We start from the raw sequence: 20,518 nt of genomic DNA, 5'->3' as shown, positions 1-20,518 counted from the left end.
TTTTACACTGGTTTCTACTAAACAAATCCAGCCTTGAGCTCCTATGTGTCTCCAACGAAATTTGTTGAAGGAGATGTATTCCAAGGTGAAAAACTATAGATCAGAAAAGACAATTAAGAAAATGACACAAAATTTTGATAATGAATTGCAAAAAAACACCATCATCTATATAATGTAGGTAGGATTCCAAATGGACAAAATGTCTGAGGTTTTTGAATATTTGTAATGGAAAAATATTGTTCAAATTTCTTTCTTTCTTTTTTTTTAAAAAAATTTCTTCCTGTTTTGTTGGTGACTTTTATGGTTAATTTATTGAAGCACCTTTTCAACAGCAGGAGGAGATTGTAGTCTTCGAGCAAGTTATGGCAGAAAAGGGATATGAGACTGGAGATGAAATTCCATTCGACGGATTGGGAATTTCAAAGCTAGCTAGAGCTATAATATTTCTCTAGGATCAAAATATTTTGCCCTGGGCAGTTCTCAAAAATTTCCATTATTAGTGAATGCTTTAGTAAGGTGGTCTTTGAGAATGAAGATGTTAGAGATTGCTTTAGTAAGATATTCTTCGGTGAGTTTCCACTGCTAATTTTGGTTCTTAAAATTTAAAATTAAATTCAGGTGCTGATCTGAACTGGTCAAATAATTGTCTACTCAAATCCTAAAATCTTTACCTGCTGATTTTCCTCCTTTGTTTTCTTCCACTATTGTTTCTTCTCCTGCACATTGAGGTCCTCGATCTATTTTATTTGCTTAATTAAATACTGCTCTAGAGTACGCAAGAGGCTACGTTGTTCTCTCTCTTCTTTTCTGGGTTACCATAAGATTCTTATATGCTCATCCCTGTTACTGATCACAGAGAAGATAATTTGTTAAATTTTGGAGTACATCTTCTGTAGGTGAATGATCTTTAAAGGAAAATCACAACCATAAATAAGAACTTGTTTCCCTGCCAGTTAAAGGACCAAGCATTTCAACAATGGAAGCTGAAAGTACAGCCTAAAATGAAGCATTTCCTCTGGTTTGCCTGTCACAATAGAGAACTGATGCTTTACTAGAAGGCCTATACGTTCTCAATTGTGGCTCAGGTATGGAAAATTTTGAAATTATTTTCTTTTATGCTACTGGTTGAACTATACTTGGTGTAGTACTCAGCTAGGGATTGTCTTCTCCAATGTGCTGTTATATTTAGAAATTACCTTGTTCTGCGCTTAATGATCAAAAGCAATTGACCCCATGTGGACTTTATGTGCAGCGAGTGATAGTTTGAACGATTTATTGATTATTTAAGTCATTTGAAAACTATTTTATGATGAATTTGAGAGTTATCTAACTTTTGGGGTTGACTTTGTTGTGAACAGTGATTTTTAAAGCATTTTCCTAGTTGTTCATTTTGTGTTTGTATGATTTAGGTGACACTGAGCAGAGTGTACGGATGGAACCACATGGCTTATGGTAGCTCAAGTTTGTGTTTCCTTCTAACACAAGTACTGTAAACGTGAAGTGGTTTCTTCTCTTGGCCTGTGAGCTCAAACTGAATACTGATGGAGCCTTTGGCTATAGTTATCTTAAATTGTGAAGCTTCTTTCTGCCATATATGCTACGGCACTTGCTCTTAGGAGTAAACCAAATAATTTAGTCTGTGATAAAGCTTTAGTTGAAAATGATTGTAGTTTTCTAGTTGATTTTGTGAAGGGTCATATTACAGTATTTGAAAGGGAGGCCCGGGTTTTATCTTAGTTCATTATGTCCCAATATAGTAATTCGGCAGCAGATTGATCAGAAGAGAAGGCAAAGGGGATGTGAATTTTTGGATGAATGAACATGTCTGTTTTATGAAACAGTTAATCATGGGCTATTCTATCAGCTTGCACAATAATGGAGTTTAATTCATAGTTCTTGTCTTTGATTAGAAATCATGTTCATGTGAATCTGTTTGGACGGGGAGAAAAGTTGAGAGGGGAAAAAAAATGTAAGGGTAGAAAATGGTGAGAGAGAAAAATTAGAGAAATAATGTTATCACTACTTGTAGTTTGATTGATAGGATAAAAATGCCACAAGGACAATAACATCTTTACAACAGGATATATTATGTTTCGTGTTGTTATCTCTGGCAAAATAAGTTAAAGGTAAAAATCATATTAAAATTTATACCATAACATAATTTAAAACCCGTGCACAAAAAAATTCTAAATTCAATTTATTTGTCATGAACATATTTTTCTACCTGAAAATCAAAATGGATAATTTTTAAAGTAAAATGAAATAATTTAAAATAATCAAATTAAATGCCATCTAAAGCTGTCAGTAAAACAAGATGGGGATGAAAGAAAATTTGATCAAAAAAAAGAAAGAAAGAAAATGATATTTCCTATCTATTATTTTCTCACCTTTTTTTTTTTAATTTTCTCTTCTGGTCCACAAACGGGTAATATTGTTTTCTCTTCCTATTTTTTCTTCCTACGTTTTCTTCTGATTGCTAGGACTTCTCGCGTAACCTTCCAAAATTTCGGACTTTGTGAATGTGAATGGAGATATTTTTGCCAATTGATTTTTTTTTAAACGTCAATAAATGATCAAAATCCTCACTAGAATTGTATGCCCCTTAATCATCATTATCTTCTTCAGTTCCTAAAGATCCATTCTCCTCCAAAAATTTCCCAGAGCAATACGAGGCATGGAAATGGGCCTTTGAAAAAACGAGGAAAGTGGACTCAGAAGAGGACATAATAATTCTTGTGGGCTCATCAACTTATGTCGTTGCCTATTAAAAGGTCCGGCCGATTCATTCTCTTAACATTTTAAGCCCATTTGATTTATACATATGCAGCTGAAAATAGGCCCCTGATCATGCTTCTCAACTAAGTGAACAAACATCAGAAAATGGATGTGATAATATAAATATAGATATTTATCAAGAAAATAATGAACAGAAATGAAGTGGAGAACTTATAAGTCGTAAGGTTCTGTTCATTACATAAAAAGGATATAAACTTGGATTAGAATTTTTTTTAAAGCTAAACTGGTTTTACATGTTTAGGATGCTTGAGCATGGACTAATTGGATAAGAAAAATTAAGAGAGAGAAATGTTCTTATTGTTCAATCAAGGGAGGGCATCAAAGAGAATTGATTCAGAATCGCACTTGGGTTAAGAATTTGGCTCTCTCGTCGAAAGACTTTTATCTCCTATATTTGAAAAAGATCTTAACTCGGATAATGAATTATTGCTGCTCACAGTTTTTCAAGAGGGACTTGGTAAAGGTTATAGGTTACAGAAAATTCCCTTGCTAGTTACTAGAACGAGTTCTAGTCAAATATCATCGGATAATTCCTTTCTATCTTGGTTAGTATTAATATAGATATTTATCCAGTCAAAGTTTGTCAAGAGTGACTTCGTGAATACTAGAGAGGAGGCCTCGGAGGGGAAAAAATTCCATATAGGTGTTAGTCCCACCTTTTTTATTATTATTATTTTTTTTCAGTAGGTCTTAGTCCCATATGCCCCTTAAGAAATTGGCATAAAATGAAAAATAAATGGGATATTTTTTTTCAAGACCAACTGAGGTATATTTTGCATTATTAAGGATCAAATGAAATATCGTTGGCACCAAAAGAAAAAATGAAAATATCACTGAAAATTTTGAGAAACAAAAGATGTGAAATCAATTAGAAGAATGAGTAACCATACTTGCGTAAATTCGTACCTTAAAAAGAAAAAAAACATACGTGCATATTTTTGTGAGAAATAGGAGGTGTATTGTAGGAGATATCAACAACGAGAAATTCTATCTTACAAAGTGTCATCGTCTCACATGGTGTTATTATATTCTACCAACAAGTAAATTTTTAGATAAATTGTTAATTAGAATATTGACTCCACAATTTTATGAACTATTCCTTTTAATTTTTCTTTTATCTTTTTTAAGGGATTCCATACTTCTTGATCTCTTCTTTTTATCCACGCAATAGCCTTTTTCATACGTGTTGGAGACGCCTTAAGTGATCTTTTGATCATTTTATTTTTAATAGATGACTCCAACTTTTCTTCCCATATGTTTATGGTGAATCTTATTTTTCTTTTACATGATGACACATCATCCATCATAATGTCATGACTCAGCTACCCCCACCTCAACATAGAAAGTGTTGAAAAAATAGCGATAAAAAACTAACAAAATAAGCAGCTCTTAGTGTGCGTATGTGTGTTAGTCTCACATTCAAATTAAGCAGATCAAGTCAAAGTAATCTAGTGGTTGTTTGTAATCCTTCAAAAACATTTTTTTTCATCATAATTTATGGATTACAAAGTATGTGAGGAAAATTTAAACTCAACTTACATAAATAAATACTTGTTTAGGATTAAGATTAGGATTATCAAAATCACTTATTCACACAATTCAAAACAAAACCTCTTTTGTATACATATCTTGTATACCATAAATTACAATTGAAAAGTTATTTTTTGAAAGATTTCAGTGTGATCCCAACACAAGTCATAAGTGTTTTTGGGTATGAGAATGTAATCCGAATAAGCACTTGGGCTTCTAACCCTTTCAAATTACTTTCAAAAAATCTATTCAATGAAGATGGAATCTTTAACAACTTTGGATGCAAATCAAACTACTATAGCACAAGTGCCATTTTTGCTAGTGAGATTGAAGAACATTAAATATTTGTCTTTATGTGATTATGAAGGATCAATTCGGGGTGTATTTCCATCGCTTGTTTTGCCTTTGATGTCACTAACACACCATTTAAAGTCCTTGTCTCAAGCATTTCAGATCTTTCCATCTTTAATTAGGAGCCTATCACATCCCTTATTTTCAAGAAGATGTGAAACATCAGAAGTACGACCAAGTACATCTCAAGCTTCATGTCAAAATACTCTATCATTACTTGAATCTAATGAGCAAATTCACATGGAAAGGTCAGAAACATTGATGAATTCTGTAACTATTCAAGTAGGATGGTGCAAGAAAATTATGGATACCTTTCCAAAGAGTATTTCAAAGGTATTTCTCTTTATCTTAATTCTCTACTACCACATGCATAATATTTTCAAAATCGGCAAAACACCTTTCTATTTTACATGTTTAAATAATTAGAGTAAATATTGTTGAAGGTCCAATAGTATAAAATGTGCTTTTATCAACATCATATCTATATTATGTGCTAGATCGTACTTTTTGCAATATCTGGTTTTTTTGTGTAAATGTACACAGTATGAGGAACATTATTTACCATTCACCCAATACAAACTCATTGGCCAAATATGAAACATTGAAGGTTTCCATTTGTTTAGAGTATCAACTCTAGTGACTATTATTTTCTACATTTTCTCAATTGAATGTGACTTTTTCCTTTTGTTCTAGGAATATAGGGGTGGAGGAATGAAGGACCTCACTATTCTCTACCTAAAGAAAATAATCCCGATTGGCTAGGTTTTTGAACATGAGTGATCTTCAGTGTCATCCTCAAGTTTTTGGTCATAGCTTAAAAGGATGGTCCTCAACATTATTTATTCATCTCTTCAAGATAGCACGGCATCTATACAATCTGTTGGTATTATGATGAAGAATTTCACCTACCATAGATTTCTACAAGCAAGAAGTTGCAACAACTTTTTCTGATGAAGAATGGCAGAGCATAGTATTTAATTTAGAGCCTGAAAATGAGGTGGAAGTTGAAATTAAGTTTGATCATAAATATATTGTGGTGAAGGAGACTGCATCTATCTTGTATATGCTAAAGAGATAGACAAGCTGTCACCTCTAAATGACAATAAGCATAAAGATTAGGTCCATTTTTATATTTTAGTTAACTGAGATTGTTATGATATGGTTTTTTCCTTTACTTACTTCTAAGTATATCATAATTTTTTTTTTTTGGGTATGAAGAGTAATACTTCAAGATCATGGCTTCTTTTTTTAGTTTTGACCTGTTATGTTCTTTTTTTTTGACCTGGAGCTCATGGCTTCACCTAAATGAGAAGTTGTTCTACCAAAAAAATGAAAGTGAAGTGTGATAGGTTGAAGGCATTTTGACTTGTGTTTTCCAATTTTTGTGTTTTATGTTGTGGTAAAAAAGAAACACGCATCCTGTATTCTTCTATCCCTTATATCATATATAATACTCTTTTTATCACTCTCACCCCCTCTGTTATGAATATCTATTTATATAGTTTGTCAATGATAAAAATAATAGTGCAACTATAGATTGATTTTTCTTAATCCCATGTTGCTGACCTGATATTACAATAATGATATTCTGGTAACCAAGTTTGCCACCTCAAATCAAACTTTTTGATTGAAAATATTTGAAGATGATCAATGTTCTGTATGTGAATTGTCTTTTAAGAAATGCAAGCTTAGGTACATAATCATGAACAATAAGGCATAAAGATTAGGTACATTTTTATATTTTAGTTAACTGAGATTGTTATGATATGGTTTTTTCCTTTACTTACTTCTAAGTATATCAAAAAATTTTTTGGTATGAAGAGTAATACTTCAAGATCATGGCTTCTTCTTTTAGTTTTGACCTGTTATGTTCTTTTTTTTTGACCTGGAGCTCATGGCTTCACCTAAATGAGAAGTAATTGTTCTACCAAAAAAATGAAAGTGAAGTGTGATAGGTTGAAGGCATTTTGACTTGTGTTCCCTGGAACAGTCGAGCTCTCCTTAAAACAGTCCGAGGAGAACGGCGGCGAGGACGGCGATGAGGACGACGAACGACGGACGATGTCGGACGGCTATCCGCATTCTCCTTCATCCTTCGATCTGCGATTTCTTTCTTTATCAAAGAGGAGAAAGGTCAAAACGGTTGATTCCATGGATGATGAAGTAGCTAAGGTCATTGATTTTCTTTCTTACTTTCTCCTCTAATAATTTTCTTCTTCATTTCACCTTCTTGCTTATGTTCACTCTTGGCGTCCTCTAGTCTTCACGAATTTGTCATCCTTCGTCCTTCATGGTGGACAGATCTTGGGTTCATGGTCCTCCAGTCGACGGTGGTACTTTGGGAGTGAAGGTCAGAAAAGAGAATGAAGGGAATGTTCGAAGGTGTGAAGCTTAGATTGCATTTAGTTGTGCTACTCTGTTGGAGATGTGCATTTTTCTTTTTTTAATTTTGTCATAGTCTTCCCCATTTCCGGTGACAATGGTGGTCAAATGGTGGTGAGGGGACGAACTGTTGGCAGTGGATGAGATAGACTAGAGTATTTTTCGTTCAAGGAAGATTTTATTCACAGTTCAAGCTTGCTATTGATTTTTTTTGCTTCGTTTTCCATTACTCTAATCTGGTTTTAGTTATTGTTTCTAGCTTTTTAGTCTTCTAGTTTTAGTTTATGGGTAATGTTTCTAATTGAAAGACGTTGCATTTTTCCGGCGACAGTGGTGGTCAGATAAAGTTAGGGGACGACGGCTCACATCAGTGGGAGTGGAAGAGATTTTTTTTTTTGAGCTGAGGATAGTTTGGTATTTTCATACTATAGGCACATATTTTACTAAAAATATATCTCACTTCCACTCTCTTACCAAACATATTTTAAAACTCACTTTCATCTCCACTTTCACTTCCATCAAAAACTCTTCCATCATACCAAACGAGGCATTAAAGTTTCAAGCTCCCAAAATAAAACAAAACCACAATTAAACTCAACAAGACAAATAACAAGATAAACAATATCAAAAACCATAGTATACTTTGTCTTAGAGCTTAACTTTACATGGTTTTTTTACTCTTTCTCTTCTTTGTCTCCCTCTCCCCCTCTCTCTCTCTTCGAAAGGTTATGCGAATGGGAGGAGAGGGGTATTTATAAGAATTTACTTAAATCTTAGCCCTTGATTTTGTATGTATGTAGCTTGACTTTCGTCATTTATTTAATTTCTTTGGCCATGTATCCTATATCTTCTTGCCTTCCATCTTGATTTTGCCATGTGAGCCTATTAGATGTCCCTTTCATTTAATGAAAATGCTACCTCCAGAGACACATAACATGCCACCCATTAACATGTGAGTTTTAATCATATTATTTTATTCCTCTTCCAACAACAATTCCTATAATCCCTTCCATGTCCCCTTATCAATTTGGCAATACGATAGAGAGGAAAATAAGAAAAAAACTTGTGTAAAATGCAGTCCCTACATATTCTTCTACTAATTTCACAATTACATGTCGTATCGGGTACTTTTCGAGTCCTGACTTACTTAGTACTGTTGGGATATGTTATGGAACTTTTTTTAATTACCAGTAACCTCACATGGCATTATATAATATGTCTAAAAAAGAAGTGATGCTTTTTCCTTTGTTCTTCTATTAAAACATTTAATAATATTTATTTCGAAGTAAATTTAATCGAATTATTTCTATCAGTTCATAACTTCAAAAATATATCTCTAGGTACCAATATTACCTTTTTATCATGAGAAATTTTTCTAATTTTCTTTAAGTCAAAAGTCAGCCCATAAACAGTTTATTTTGACTTTTCTCGAATATTATATAAATAGGTTTTAAATTTTATTAAAGTCAGTCTCTTCACCTTTTGGAGACGAAATCATTTTTAAAACCTGCAATAATTCCTCATGTAGTATTCCCCATTTTACTCCCCTTATTTGAGACATTCTCATATTTTAAATAATTCAATTTCGGTTAATATTCATAATTGGCCAAAATCCTAAGAATTTTACCAATTTACTACATGGGTATTTTCATCATTTGTTACCCCATATAGGCCTCAAAATCTCATTTCTCATTTTTTTGTGGAATTTTTCTAAAATTTTTATACGTACATTCAATCATTATCCTTTCTGATCCAAAACTTTTTAAATTTACGATTAGGTTGTTACTCGAGTTTAGGTTTACGAATCATCTCACTGAGATTATTTGCATAACCTTTGGTCCTTAATCATCTCCAATTCCTATACTCGAGCCCTCGAGACTTCATTGAAGTTCTAACTTACCTGTCTTGTGGTTTCAAAAAACTTTTATTTTGTGATTTAGTCCCTGGGAATCTTCTCATCCTTTTAGGAGACTTTTGAAACTTTTGCCAAAAGGAGTCTAGTAGCTTCCCCATCTCAGGCTAATTTTGGTATTTCTATACCTAAAATCTGGGATGTCACACACTTTAAATTTTATAGAAGCCCCTTCACCCTTGAAGCATTGCCAATAGGGATATTTGTCACCCTAGATGACACAATTATCACCATAATCCCTGACAGCCAATCCCTGTTTAATACTACTTCCAGTTCTTAATATAAAAACTAGTCTTACGTTCAATTTGATCCTAAATATAACCTCAGTTCACTTTGTTTCTTATACTTATCTATTTTTTTAAGATAATCCTTATAGTAGTTGTACATGTTAAATCTTTCATTAAATGATAGTTCTAGCTAATATATACATGATTAGTAAGAGTATTTTAGGGCAGACAACACTTATTTATTACAAATAATTAACTTAACTAATTTTCTTAACCTACTCAAATTAATCAAATTAGTTTTTATATTAAAGACCAGAGGTAGTAACGCAATCATTAGCCCTAATAATTCAAAGTCGAATGGTCATTTCCAATTTTATTAAAACAATAACAGTAATGGTTAAGGACTAGTTTTAAAAAAATTAATTATATGTATACAGTGGGAGAGGACCTGTAAAATACACTCTGAAAGAGCACTAGTTACTTGGTCGTTGTTTCCAATATGAATTAGTCAATTAGAAGACGTCTCAAGCATTGGTCTGGCCTTGATAACTTATTGGGAAAATCTTATAAAATGAGTATAAAATGCTCGTCGTTGTGAGATGCGCTCAATGAGGACCTAAGTGTAATCTAATTCCAAAAGCAATTTAAGCTAATTAAACATATAACATATGAGAGATGTGTTGGAAAAAGCTTATTTTGATAACTTATTTGGAATATATTATAACAAAAAGGTTAATAAAAATAGAATGTTTTTTCTCAACAAAAACCTTCATGATTAACTTTTTTTCTCTTAATTCTAAACATACTGCCCTAAAATGATTTGGTTTCCTATTAAAAAAATATTCTAGCAATCATTTTTTTTTAATTCAAATTCTGAAGTGAAGTGTTTTTTTTTTTTTTGGGTTTTAAACGGTTGTACTAAATTCATGCCTCTTGAAGAGAAGAAAAGTCATATTTTGAAATTTTTTGAACCACAAGAAAAAAAAAAAAAAGGGAAAAAAAGGGTGAGACGTGTCCTATGACTTGCATTCAAGTCAACGACAAGTTGTTCAAGTGGTAGTGCAAGCCATCATGCTTAAACGAGGTCTCAAACATTGCGTTGACCAGTTTAATGTATGTGTACGTCTAATTACTCAAAACTTAAAAAAAAAAAAAAAAAAGAAGAAGAAGAACATATAATTCAAGAGGCAAAGAAAAGCTGGACCACAAGTAAGTAAAGTATAAATAAGTACGCTTGAGTTGAGTTTCCAAGATGGGGTACCGCTTTGTTTGCTTTACATACTATCAGCCTACCAGGATTACAAACATTCAAGTTAGAACCCAATAAACATTTAAGGTTATTCATCAAGTCATAACCTATTAATTAAAAATGTTACTTGTAATACATAGAAGGTAACACTTAACTTAAGGAGGCTTATCGTTATGATTCTAGTACATAGTCTTAATTAACATTGACACATCAACTAATATAGAATGTACAAGCTAATTGGGAGAATGTAATATATTTAATTATAAGTATATTATGTTGTATTTTGTTTTCATTAAAATATCCCAAATGTGGCTCACTAGTCAATTAGACCTAGTTTAAATAAGGTTTAGACTCAGTTTTTTTTAGTTATTTATTTGATCTTGACGGTGGATTGTGCTTTTTATGGTTGACTGAGTACGCATTTGTGAATTATCTGCTGTTGAGGCAATCAGAATACTTTCAGCAATATCCAGATCCCCCGGGGGGACAAGAAGAATACCTTCAAGCATATATAGTTTAATTTAACTATTTTCCGTACTACATCGCCGCCAAGGGTTGTATCATTATATCAAGGAGAGATATACGTATTAATTTTCGGTAGCTTCCAACTGGCACCAAATTTAAATTATTAAAAAAAAAAATGGTCTACAACTTGACCACAATATATATTCTAATTCCTAAATCTCATGAAGTTTGATGACATCCAAAAGCCACATGTTCCTTCAACTTGCCGACCACCACATTACAAAAGGCAATTTGATATTTGTTTAGTGTAGTCCACATCAAAATATCAACTTGACCCACAATAGTCTCTCTCTCACACACAAATATGTATACATGTTCTGTTTTTTAATTTTTTTTATTCTCCACTACCATGGGATTGGAATAAGGATCAGGTTGTGTGTGGAATTTCACCACCAGAAAATAGGCTTAGAGATTTTTGGGTAGATTTGTACTGCCACCCCTGTCCATTCTACTAACGGAAAATAGTCAAAAAGAATAAGAAGGACACTCTGGTCAGCCTTATTATTCTTGCTGATGCGCACCATCTGACAACTTGCCTTTGCCTTTTGAAATTCCTCATATTGCATACAATCTTGTAATTATAAACTAGGATCAATTTTTTTTTTTTTTCGGGTATAAATTCTTGTCATTTTCCGAAGCATACTCAATTTTGCGGTTGATTAAGATGATTGACTCATAAATCGGGGAAAGAAAAATAATCTGACATGACCCCAAAGGGGTACTCGTAGATTTGGCAAATTTATTTGACAAGATGTCTGCGTTTGTACCCAAGCAATACGCAAGTGGAGATTGGAGATTGCCCGCTCACAATAAAGAATTGAAGGGAATTATTGCTGCTTGTCGATCAATTATAGTGTTCTACGAAAATGATCCAAGCGTATTAAACCCTAAATTGTATCCGCTTGCAAACGCAATCAAGAATACACCTTCTCACTACTCTAAAAATTTTCAGGTAGTTTAGCTCTCTTGTCATTAAAAAGAAAAGTACGATTTGGGGAATCAATTCTTAGTTCTTTACACAATGGAAAGAAGGGGGCTCCACCCCCCCCCCGGCCCGTTATCGATTTATTCATAGCAGAATGCAACGTGGGCTAGAATTCCTATTAGGCCCCAGTACTAAGGCCCATAAAATGAATCCAATACTGCATCCCATGCCCACAATTTCAACGTTTGTTTTTCATGGTGGATGCTTCTAGGGGGGCTAGGATCCATTGTGCAATTTATGGCTGAATTCAGCAAAAGGTCAATGTTCTTTCTTTTAAAAGGCTAATTGAACTGATGTGCAGAGATATTGGGAGTTCCAGAAAAGGTTAGAAACATTAATTTATCGCCAGATCACAAATCCCTATATATTACTCTTAACTTCCTATTGGTTGTCCAAAGGCGGCGCCAAATTTCTTCCCATCTGAATGCCTGCAAAACAAACTAGTCAATATTATTAAAGAATCACGCATTTCGTATCATATTTTTACCAAAAATCTCGTAACACAGAAACAACCAAAAACTAATCTTATTCGTGAGTTATATGAAATAGCAAGGCATCTCAGAGCGCTATGCGTAGGATTCAATTTTAACAGAACCCCAATCGATGCCCGCAAATGGATTTTACCAATAACGTTCTTTCAGAATTCCTCTAGCAATCCATTCAGCCTACTTTGGCTTCTCACTACATAATATAGTTGTGCAAGAAAACCACTGGTCCCCCAACAAAAGCCCCTCAACAAAGGTTCCGTCATTCATGACAAACCCCTTTACAAGACAGGTTAATTACATCAGTTAATCTGTACTAATTCAATACTATCATTAGTTAGCGATTAAAAAGAACACTAGAAACAGTAACATCAAGGTCTGGTACTAAGACTAAGGTTTAGCATAATTACTTCGTTGATCCATGTTCATGAGATTCGACGAGTTTTTACGTTGGCTGTCGAGGGCCTAAACAGACCCTCCTCCTTATCTGGGCTTGGGACGGCTATAACAACATAGGCGGAGTTAATAACACAGAATATAATGATAAGGAAATTTTGAAGACCATAAAATGTTACAACCGTCTACACCTTAGGAAGCACTGGAGGGCACACTTCATTTTAAGCAAAGCTTATGTATATCAAACTTGCAATATATAATCAAATGTATTGCCTCAGAGCTTAATTCTAATTCTTTCCTAACCCGATGTAATTCTCATGACTTGATGTTATATGCCATTGTCAATTTTCTTTTGTTTGCTTCGAAAGGAAGATTTAAATTATTTTTAAGCAGTCATGTGGAAGAGCCTACAATCTAGAGATTAGTCTTTTTGTTATCCCTTATTTTTTTTTTCTCTTTTTTTTTCTCCCCATAATAAGAAACAAAATCAAGGATAAATCCATCCACCCAGGAAGGCACCAGAGTTGGCCAAATGTTCAATAAGATTAACTATTAAACATACACAAATCACATTCTAGAATTACCTGTTCGAGGGAAGATGCAAGATTTCTAAGACCATATCTTCAACACTCTTCTGACCATTGTTGTGCTGACCAGAGAACTAGGAAGGACCCAAAAAAAAAAAAAAAAAGGACTACATCAAATAAGATATTTATAAAATGGTCAAAAATAAATTTATCATTTATAAATAGTCCTCTCATTTGATTTGAAGCGGCAGCTTGATAACCTCTTGTGGGATTAATAGGTAAGGAATTGTCCATAGATTGCTGATTCGGCACACTATTCTGTAAATTTTATGGTACAGGATAAGAAAAATTTGAAAATAAAGATAATGGACAGCACAACCTTGCAAGAATCATATATGCACATTTATGTCACGTCAAAGCCAGATATAATTTGCAATATTCTAAACTAATACCCGTATCCTGGTATTATAGAGATGAACGTATATAATGAAGTGACTTGCAATCTCATTAAAGTCGCTCAAAGGCCTGGAAACAACACCAGAGTAGATTTCAAAAGTAAGAAATAAGGAGCAAACAAATACAAACAAATACTATAGGACTTTGCTAATGTAAAAAAAAACTAGCAAACAATCCGTTATAAAAGTATTCACGAAGAATCAATGATAACCCAGGAAATTCATTCAAATAAACCTTTCCATGTCAAATAATGTCAACAACTTGAATTTCAAATGAACAGGAAAAAAAAAGAATTTATAGAGGAATCTCGGGAAGTGATTCAAATGAAGATTAAACTGTTAACAAAATAACAGCTTGGTCTCATTGTTTACTCGATGACATGATCATTAGCCCATTTACAGTTATCACAATAGGACTGGTCATCCAAGTCACATAATTTTGTAGACTTGAAGCAGAGGGCAAAGTGACATAAACAAGGTGTGTTGACTGGACTATTCATCCTACCCCATTATTACTGCCGTAAAGAATTGTCTCAAAAAGAAAAAAGGGTAGAAACAGGGAACTAGAGCTGAAACCAATAGACTGGCCAATTGTAGAAGCCTAGAAGGGTTTAATGTATGAAGGGTCAGAGTTGGTTGAGGAAGCGGATGGAAGACAGTATTTAAGAAGGAAACCTGCCATGGGAAAACGGGAAGAAAATCTTTAAGATAAAGGTTAGGTAGTGAGCTAGACTCTCGAAAGCTAGCACTGGTCTTGCATCATTATCATCTTATTCATTTGTTCTCTTGTTATGTCTCCTCTTATAGTGCCCAGATTGTTCTGCTATGTTACTAATTTCTCGTGCTGAATGAAGGAGTCTTGCCAGCTCCTGTCTTAGTTTCTGGTTTGCATTTGTGATTGGTCTGGAGGTGTATAACTGATGCGTGTGCTTGGTCAGTCGCGTTTTACTGAATCTTGTCGGCACTAGCATGCGTCTGTATAAGACAGTGAATTGGTTTCTGTAAGCTGTCCAAGGAGTACTTCTGCTTCAATGTCAAATATAAGTGTCTTGCAGTGTTCTTTGGGTTATTCTAGCAGGATTTAGCAAGGTTCCTATCATATGCATTTCTCAAAACCCAACCATCTTCACTATAGGCTGGCACTCTGCCAGTATTACATATAGAAGAAAATAAAAAATATTGAACTGCTAAACTGGAATAATTAGACTTGATATTAATGACACACCTAAAAGAGAATACCTTTAAGGTCCTTTTTCCTTGAAAACCTTTCAAGTGTCCATGTAAGCGCACATACATTCCATCCCTGAAACCAAAAAAAGAAAAGGAGTTGCTATATTTCATGGAATGAAATAAGCGTACGTTCAAAAAGAGGTGGCAACTAGAAACATTAACTTTATAAGCCATCTCACAGCAGAATGGCAAATAATGTTTGGACATGTAATGTTCTGAAATTCTGATTAGCAAGAAAATTACCAACTCATAAATCCATATTCATTGTGTCAAGTTACAATGCTAAAAAGTTTGATCGCAATGATCACATAACCGAGAAAAGTTTTTGTTTGAAGAGGAGACTAATGAAAGAAATTAATAAGGTTATGAAACTAAGAAATCGTTAAAAGATAAATTACTAAGCGAATACTGCAGTAGACATAAGTAGCAAAATTACCCGAGACCCTCCGCTTCATTGGTGTCTACATCTTCCTGGAGTCTGCAGATGCAAAATTACCTGCCACTGTGAAAATTTAAAAGACCAGAAAAAGTAAAAAAAAAAAAAAAAGCAAAACACCAACAACAAAAACATCACCATTTACTGCACTCAATCCTTCTAGTCCCATCATCTAGTACAAATCTAACATCAGTAATCCTTCCAGCTTTGTTGCACACCCTTCCTACAAGATGACCTAGATACGATTTTAACCCAAACTATCAGAACAAGAGAAAAGAAGACCACAGCCAACGGTCAATTTGCAATTCAATAGAAACTCACATTATTGACATCCACGCCGTCGATAATCATATTAGACTCATCATCACTTGACTGAAATGCATCATTTATCTGCTTGACCGTCAGAGGAAGCAATGACTGAGCATCACGATTCTGCAAAAGTGAAGCATTAAGTCGGTTCAGAAGTTAACTTTCAACAGTAACAAAGATAATTCGGCCAATAATTTTCACCAATATTCCAAAATATAGTCAAGCCAAAAAGCAGCACAATTAAGTGATTGCTACTTGCTCGGAGGAATTTAAAATAAATAAAAATAAAAAAATAGATTGAATCAACTGTTGCAGTTCAGTTATTAGCAAACCAAAGCACTAATCGCACTTGCCAGAACATAAAATGAGAGTTGTCTAAAAAAAAAAACATAAAATTGGGGGGGGGGGAGTATGCAAAAGATATGGACCTTGGAGTAGGAGAAGGAAGGTTCATGGCCTTGAGTTGCCCGAGACGGCATAAAAACACCGCCGGAGAAGGCTGCGGCGCCGTCTAACTCGCTCGAATGCATGCTTGTTCTCCCTCTGTGTGCAGTTGGGAAATCTTAACCCTAATAGCAGAGAGCAACGAAACAGAACGCACTATTACAGATATTTGAAACTCAAATTTCTATGGAGCATCTATGACTGGCGTGGTTTTAAATTCTTCGGTACGAAAATGAATTAGTTTCGCGCCCTTCTTCTTCCACTATCCTCTAGCCTGAACTAACTCCGCTTGGCCTTATATTTTCGTCTCTTTCATTTGGGTTAAAAAAAAAGAGATTAAAAAATTAAAATTAGTTTTTTGTTTTGGTCTTTTTATTACAATGCTACAAGTAATATGCATATTGATATTTTGTATTCCCTTATTCCAAGCTCAAATTCTCTAAATTAACCCCTTTTTTCATTTATAGTATTTTATTTTAGCCTTAACTTTGAAATAATTAAACTCAATCTCTAATTTAATATATATATGTATTGTTATCATATTTTACTTTTTTCTTTTTATTTCAAATTTTATAACTTTCACCTTATTATTTGTTCAATTATCTCTCACATCATTATCATTTTTTCTATTATATTTATTTTCTTTTTATATCAAATTCTAACTTGGTTAAAAGTTAAAACTATAGGTTACTATAATAAAAGTATGAAAATATTTAAAGACAGCTGATACTCATATCACTGACTTATCAAGTGGAAATAAAATTTGTAAGTACAGCCTTAATTAAATATTTCCTTTCAACCGTTCAAAACTAGCTCTTGTAAACGTTTCTAAGCAATTTCGCTTTAAGGTTTTTTTTTTGTGATTTTTTTTAATAAAGCTAAACAATTTAATCGTAAAAAACATCTTAATTAGTGTACTTTTAAATGACCAATGGCCAGTTAAGAACCATCAATATTTCGTTATCTCAGCACAAATAAGTGTCACGGCCATCTTTAAATATATTTTTGTCACGGCCACAAATAGTGTATAGATCATCGAAGCTGTCAGCATCATCAGTCGACTTACAAACAGAATCACAACTAGAAAACTCATATGCCTCCCCTGTCAGTATATAACACCTATGATCATTGACCTGATTAACCATTTCAATTGTTGGAGCAAGTATGGCCCTGTCATTAAAGTACTCATTTGACGCTAAATTCTGAAATATCCCACCATATATTGATTTAACAATTGTATCCACTGGGTTACCGTTAGTAGGTAGCAATAATTGCTCTGGGATTTCAATCTCTGCAACTCCATCATGTGCTTCGCCAGTATTCCCATCACTCACATCTAGTAGCCATCTCGAGAACCACTCTAACTTTGTTTTATCAGCTTTAGAAGAAGATAAAGTTAATCTCATATTTTTGGTCAGGTGGAAAATAACGTAGTGTTTCCATAGATGTGATGACCTAATACATGCATCAATAATACTACCTCTTGTACCTTTGGGAGTTACAGGAAGTATTTGACGGAAGTCACCATTCATCACAATACATTTTCCACCAAAAACTTGATTGCTCTACATTATGTCTTTAAGTGTTCTATCAAATGTGTCAATGCAAAATCATTGGACCATTGGCACTTCATCCCAAATAATGAGCTTCGTGCATTTTATCAAATTTGCTAATGCAGAGTTTTGCTTTATGGAACAGACAGAAGATTTAGAAATTTGTATTGGAATGGCAAATCTAGAATGAGCTATCATTCCGGATGGTAACAAAGTTGCTACAATTCTACTGGAAGCAACTGTAAGCACAATTTGACCTTTTGCACTCAAAGTTTATGTTAAAGCACTCTATAAGAATGTTTTCCCAGTGCCCCCACATCCATATACAAAGAAGAAACCACTACCAAGGACATTTAACGATGCCATAACATCATCACATATACGCTTTTGATCATAATTGAGAGCTTTGATGAGTTCATTAGCTTGGACTTGTAAAGCATCTCTGTCATAATTCAATTCTTATAGAATAAAGTGATTTGTCACATCTATGGGGAGACTTCCTGTTGGTAAAGCAAGGTTAGGAAAATCATGAAGGCTCCTACCATTTTGGCGTAACAAATTATCAATTTCTTGTAGTGCCACATTTTCCTTATCAGACAAAGATATATGGAGACCTGCATAATATAGTTATAACTACCAGTTAATTCAAGTACATAGGAATGGATAAATAAATAAAAATTTTCAATATAATAACTTACTTGAGAAGCTAGGATCATTATGAGGGATGTACAATAAGTCTTCTGATAGAAGTTGTGATGTCTCCTTCCACACATAATCAGAACGTTGAAGCGAAAAGCATAGAACCATACTGACAAACAGTTTGCGTAAAATACTAATCATTAAAAAGTATTAAATTTATAAAATCAAATACAAAAACAGTATGGACTTTTTTCAAGACCAAATAATTCTAAGAACCATTATAAACCAAAAAAGATGAAAAAAAAATACTGATTAAAAAAAACATAAGCATTTAATCATTTATTGTCTTACCCTGCGGCGCCCTTTTAGTGGATTTTGGGGCTCCACCTCTTCTCCTTTCAAAAGCTAAGCTGAGAGATTTTGTTTCTTGGTCTCCTCTCTGCATTTCGGGCAGGTTCACAAACTGTTTTAGGAAAATAAAAGAAAGGAAAATCTAATAGGAACAGAGAATAAGTATTTGACTCATCTATTTCTTAATAGCCAAAGAGACTACAAGGGATAAAAATGAATGGTGGCTAATCTACTTATACACTAAAATTACATAAAAATAATTAAATAAAATCCAGAAATAATTCTTAAAATCTGGGGACTGACTCCAATAGCTAAATAATAACAAATTTGATGGTGGGATCCTCTTAACAGCAATATAGATACTTATTTGACTCTTCAAATCCCTGAAACAATAATTCAAATTATTCAATAGCAAAATAAGGAATTTAAAGAAAACAACTACGGAAATGCTAATTAATCTTCTGTCGCTTTCTCCTTCTAACAAGTTTGCATGGGCTTCTTATCAATTTCTCTACCTATAAAAGCACAGAAGCAAAACTGTTGACCTTGAAATCTTTCTAAAGAATAAGGTAACTCAAATTAACAATAATCTATTAACTATTTTCCCTCCTTGAACTAAAACATTAATCGAATTTAACCCTTAAAAATGGTGCAAAATAAGATAGTTTCAAGAAGTCAACCATACTTGGTGATGGTGGATGCTCCATCTATTCATCAAATGAGTCGTAATATTTCAAGTAAACTACTGTCCTTTTCACAGTGAACCCACTACCAAAAGCTACAATCACCTCGACTTGGTCATCTGAGTCAAGATTCGATATTATTTCCTTCAACTCTGCTTCTTCAAATGAAGTTAGTGAATCTAGCCTGTGGTGCAAAATGGTTGTCTTCGTATAATTTATGATCATTACACAAACACAAGATTCACATGCCTTGTTACCCAAATCACCTGAAGGGAAATATGCACAACAAATAATCATCCCTTTTAAACCATGATCGCTAACTCGAGGCACTTTAAACTTTACAGAAGCTCTTTCACTCTTGAAACTTTGCCAATAGGGATACTTGTCACCAGGAAGGACACAACCATCACCATAATTCCTGGGAGTCAGTCCCTGCTTAATAGCATAAGCAGCAGCTTAGTTCAACTATATAGTTAGGCAAGCGTAAAGGTCATTTCGAATTTTATTGAAGACTTGTATATAGTAGGAATGAATTTCTCTTCTTTTCACATAAAAAAATAGATGAATTAAAAAGAGAACCTGTGAGATATTCTCCAGAAGAGTAGCAGTGACTTGGTCATTCTTTCCAATTTGAATTAGAAGATGCCTCAAACAATTTTCTGACCTTGAGTTGTGAACCTGACTATGATGACCATTTAACACCAAAGATTCAATCTCAAAGATTTTTGAAGTATTTGGTATTGTTGCCATGTCCATGCAAACTCTGGCATTAAAGGACTCCCAAAGTTTTGCAGCACCTCGAATTACTTCAGGGTCATTCTCCGACATGATTTCCAACAAAAGGCTTCGTAGCTTTGACAGGTTATTACGGGCAGGTGAAAGACCAGGGATATTGCTATTCAGTATATCTGAGGAAATTGGCATTTCCACAAGTGATGGAATAAGAGATAAAGGATTATTTGTTGGGGACATCCTTGACCAAATGAGAGAAGGAAACACATCACGCGGTAATCCCCTATAGCCACAAAGAGATATATATCCAACACTTTTTAA

General features: G+C 33.8%; 1 protein-coding gene across 1 annotated transcript in view; it reads right to left on the bottom strand.

Annotated features, from left to right (window-relative positions):
- Positions 1–20,518, bottom strand: part of LOC114717868 (uncharacterized) — a 70,190-nt gene that overhangs the window by 43,349 nt on the left and 6,323 nt on the right. Inside the window, exon 6 of the mRNA XM_028903090.1 lies at positions 12,943–12,944. Coding sequence (XP_028758923.1) covers positions 12,943–12,944 — 2 coding nt within the window. The remainder of the gene's footprint in view (positions 1–12,942; positions 12,945–20,518) is intronic.

Source organism: Neltuma alba, unplaced genomic scaffold (assembly GCF_004799145.2).
Source record: "Neltuma alba isolate B1F8T4 unplaced genomic scaffold, ASM479914v2 tig00011780_pilon, whole genome shotgun sequence".
NCBI lineage: Eukaryota > Viridiplantae > Streptophyta > Magnoliopsida > Fabales > Fabaceae > Neltuma > Neltuma alba.
Note: the sequence above shows the minus strand (reverse complement) of the source record. Positions and strands in the feature narration are given on the sequence as shown.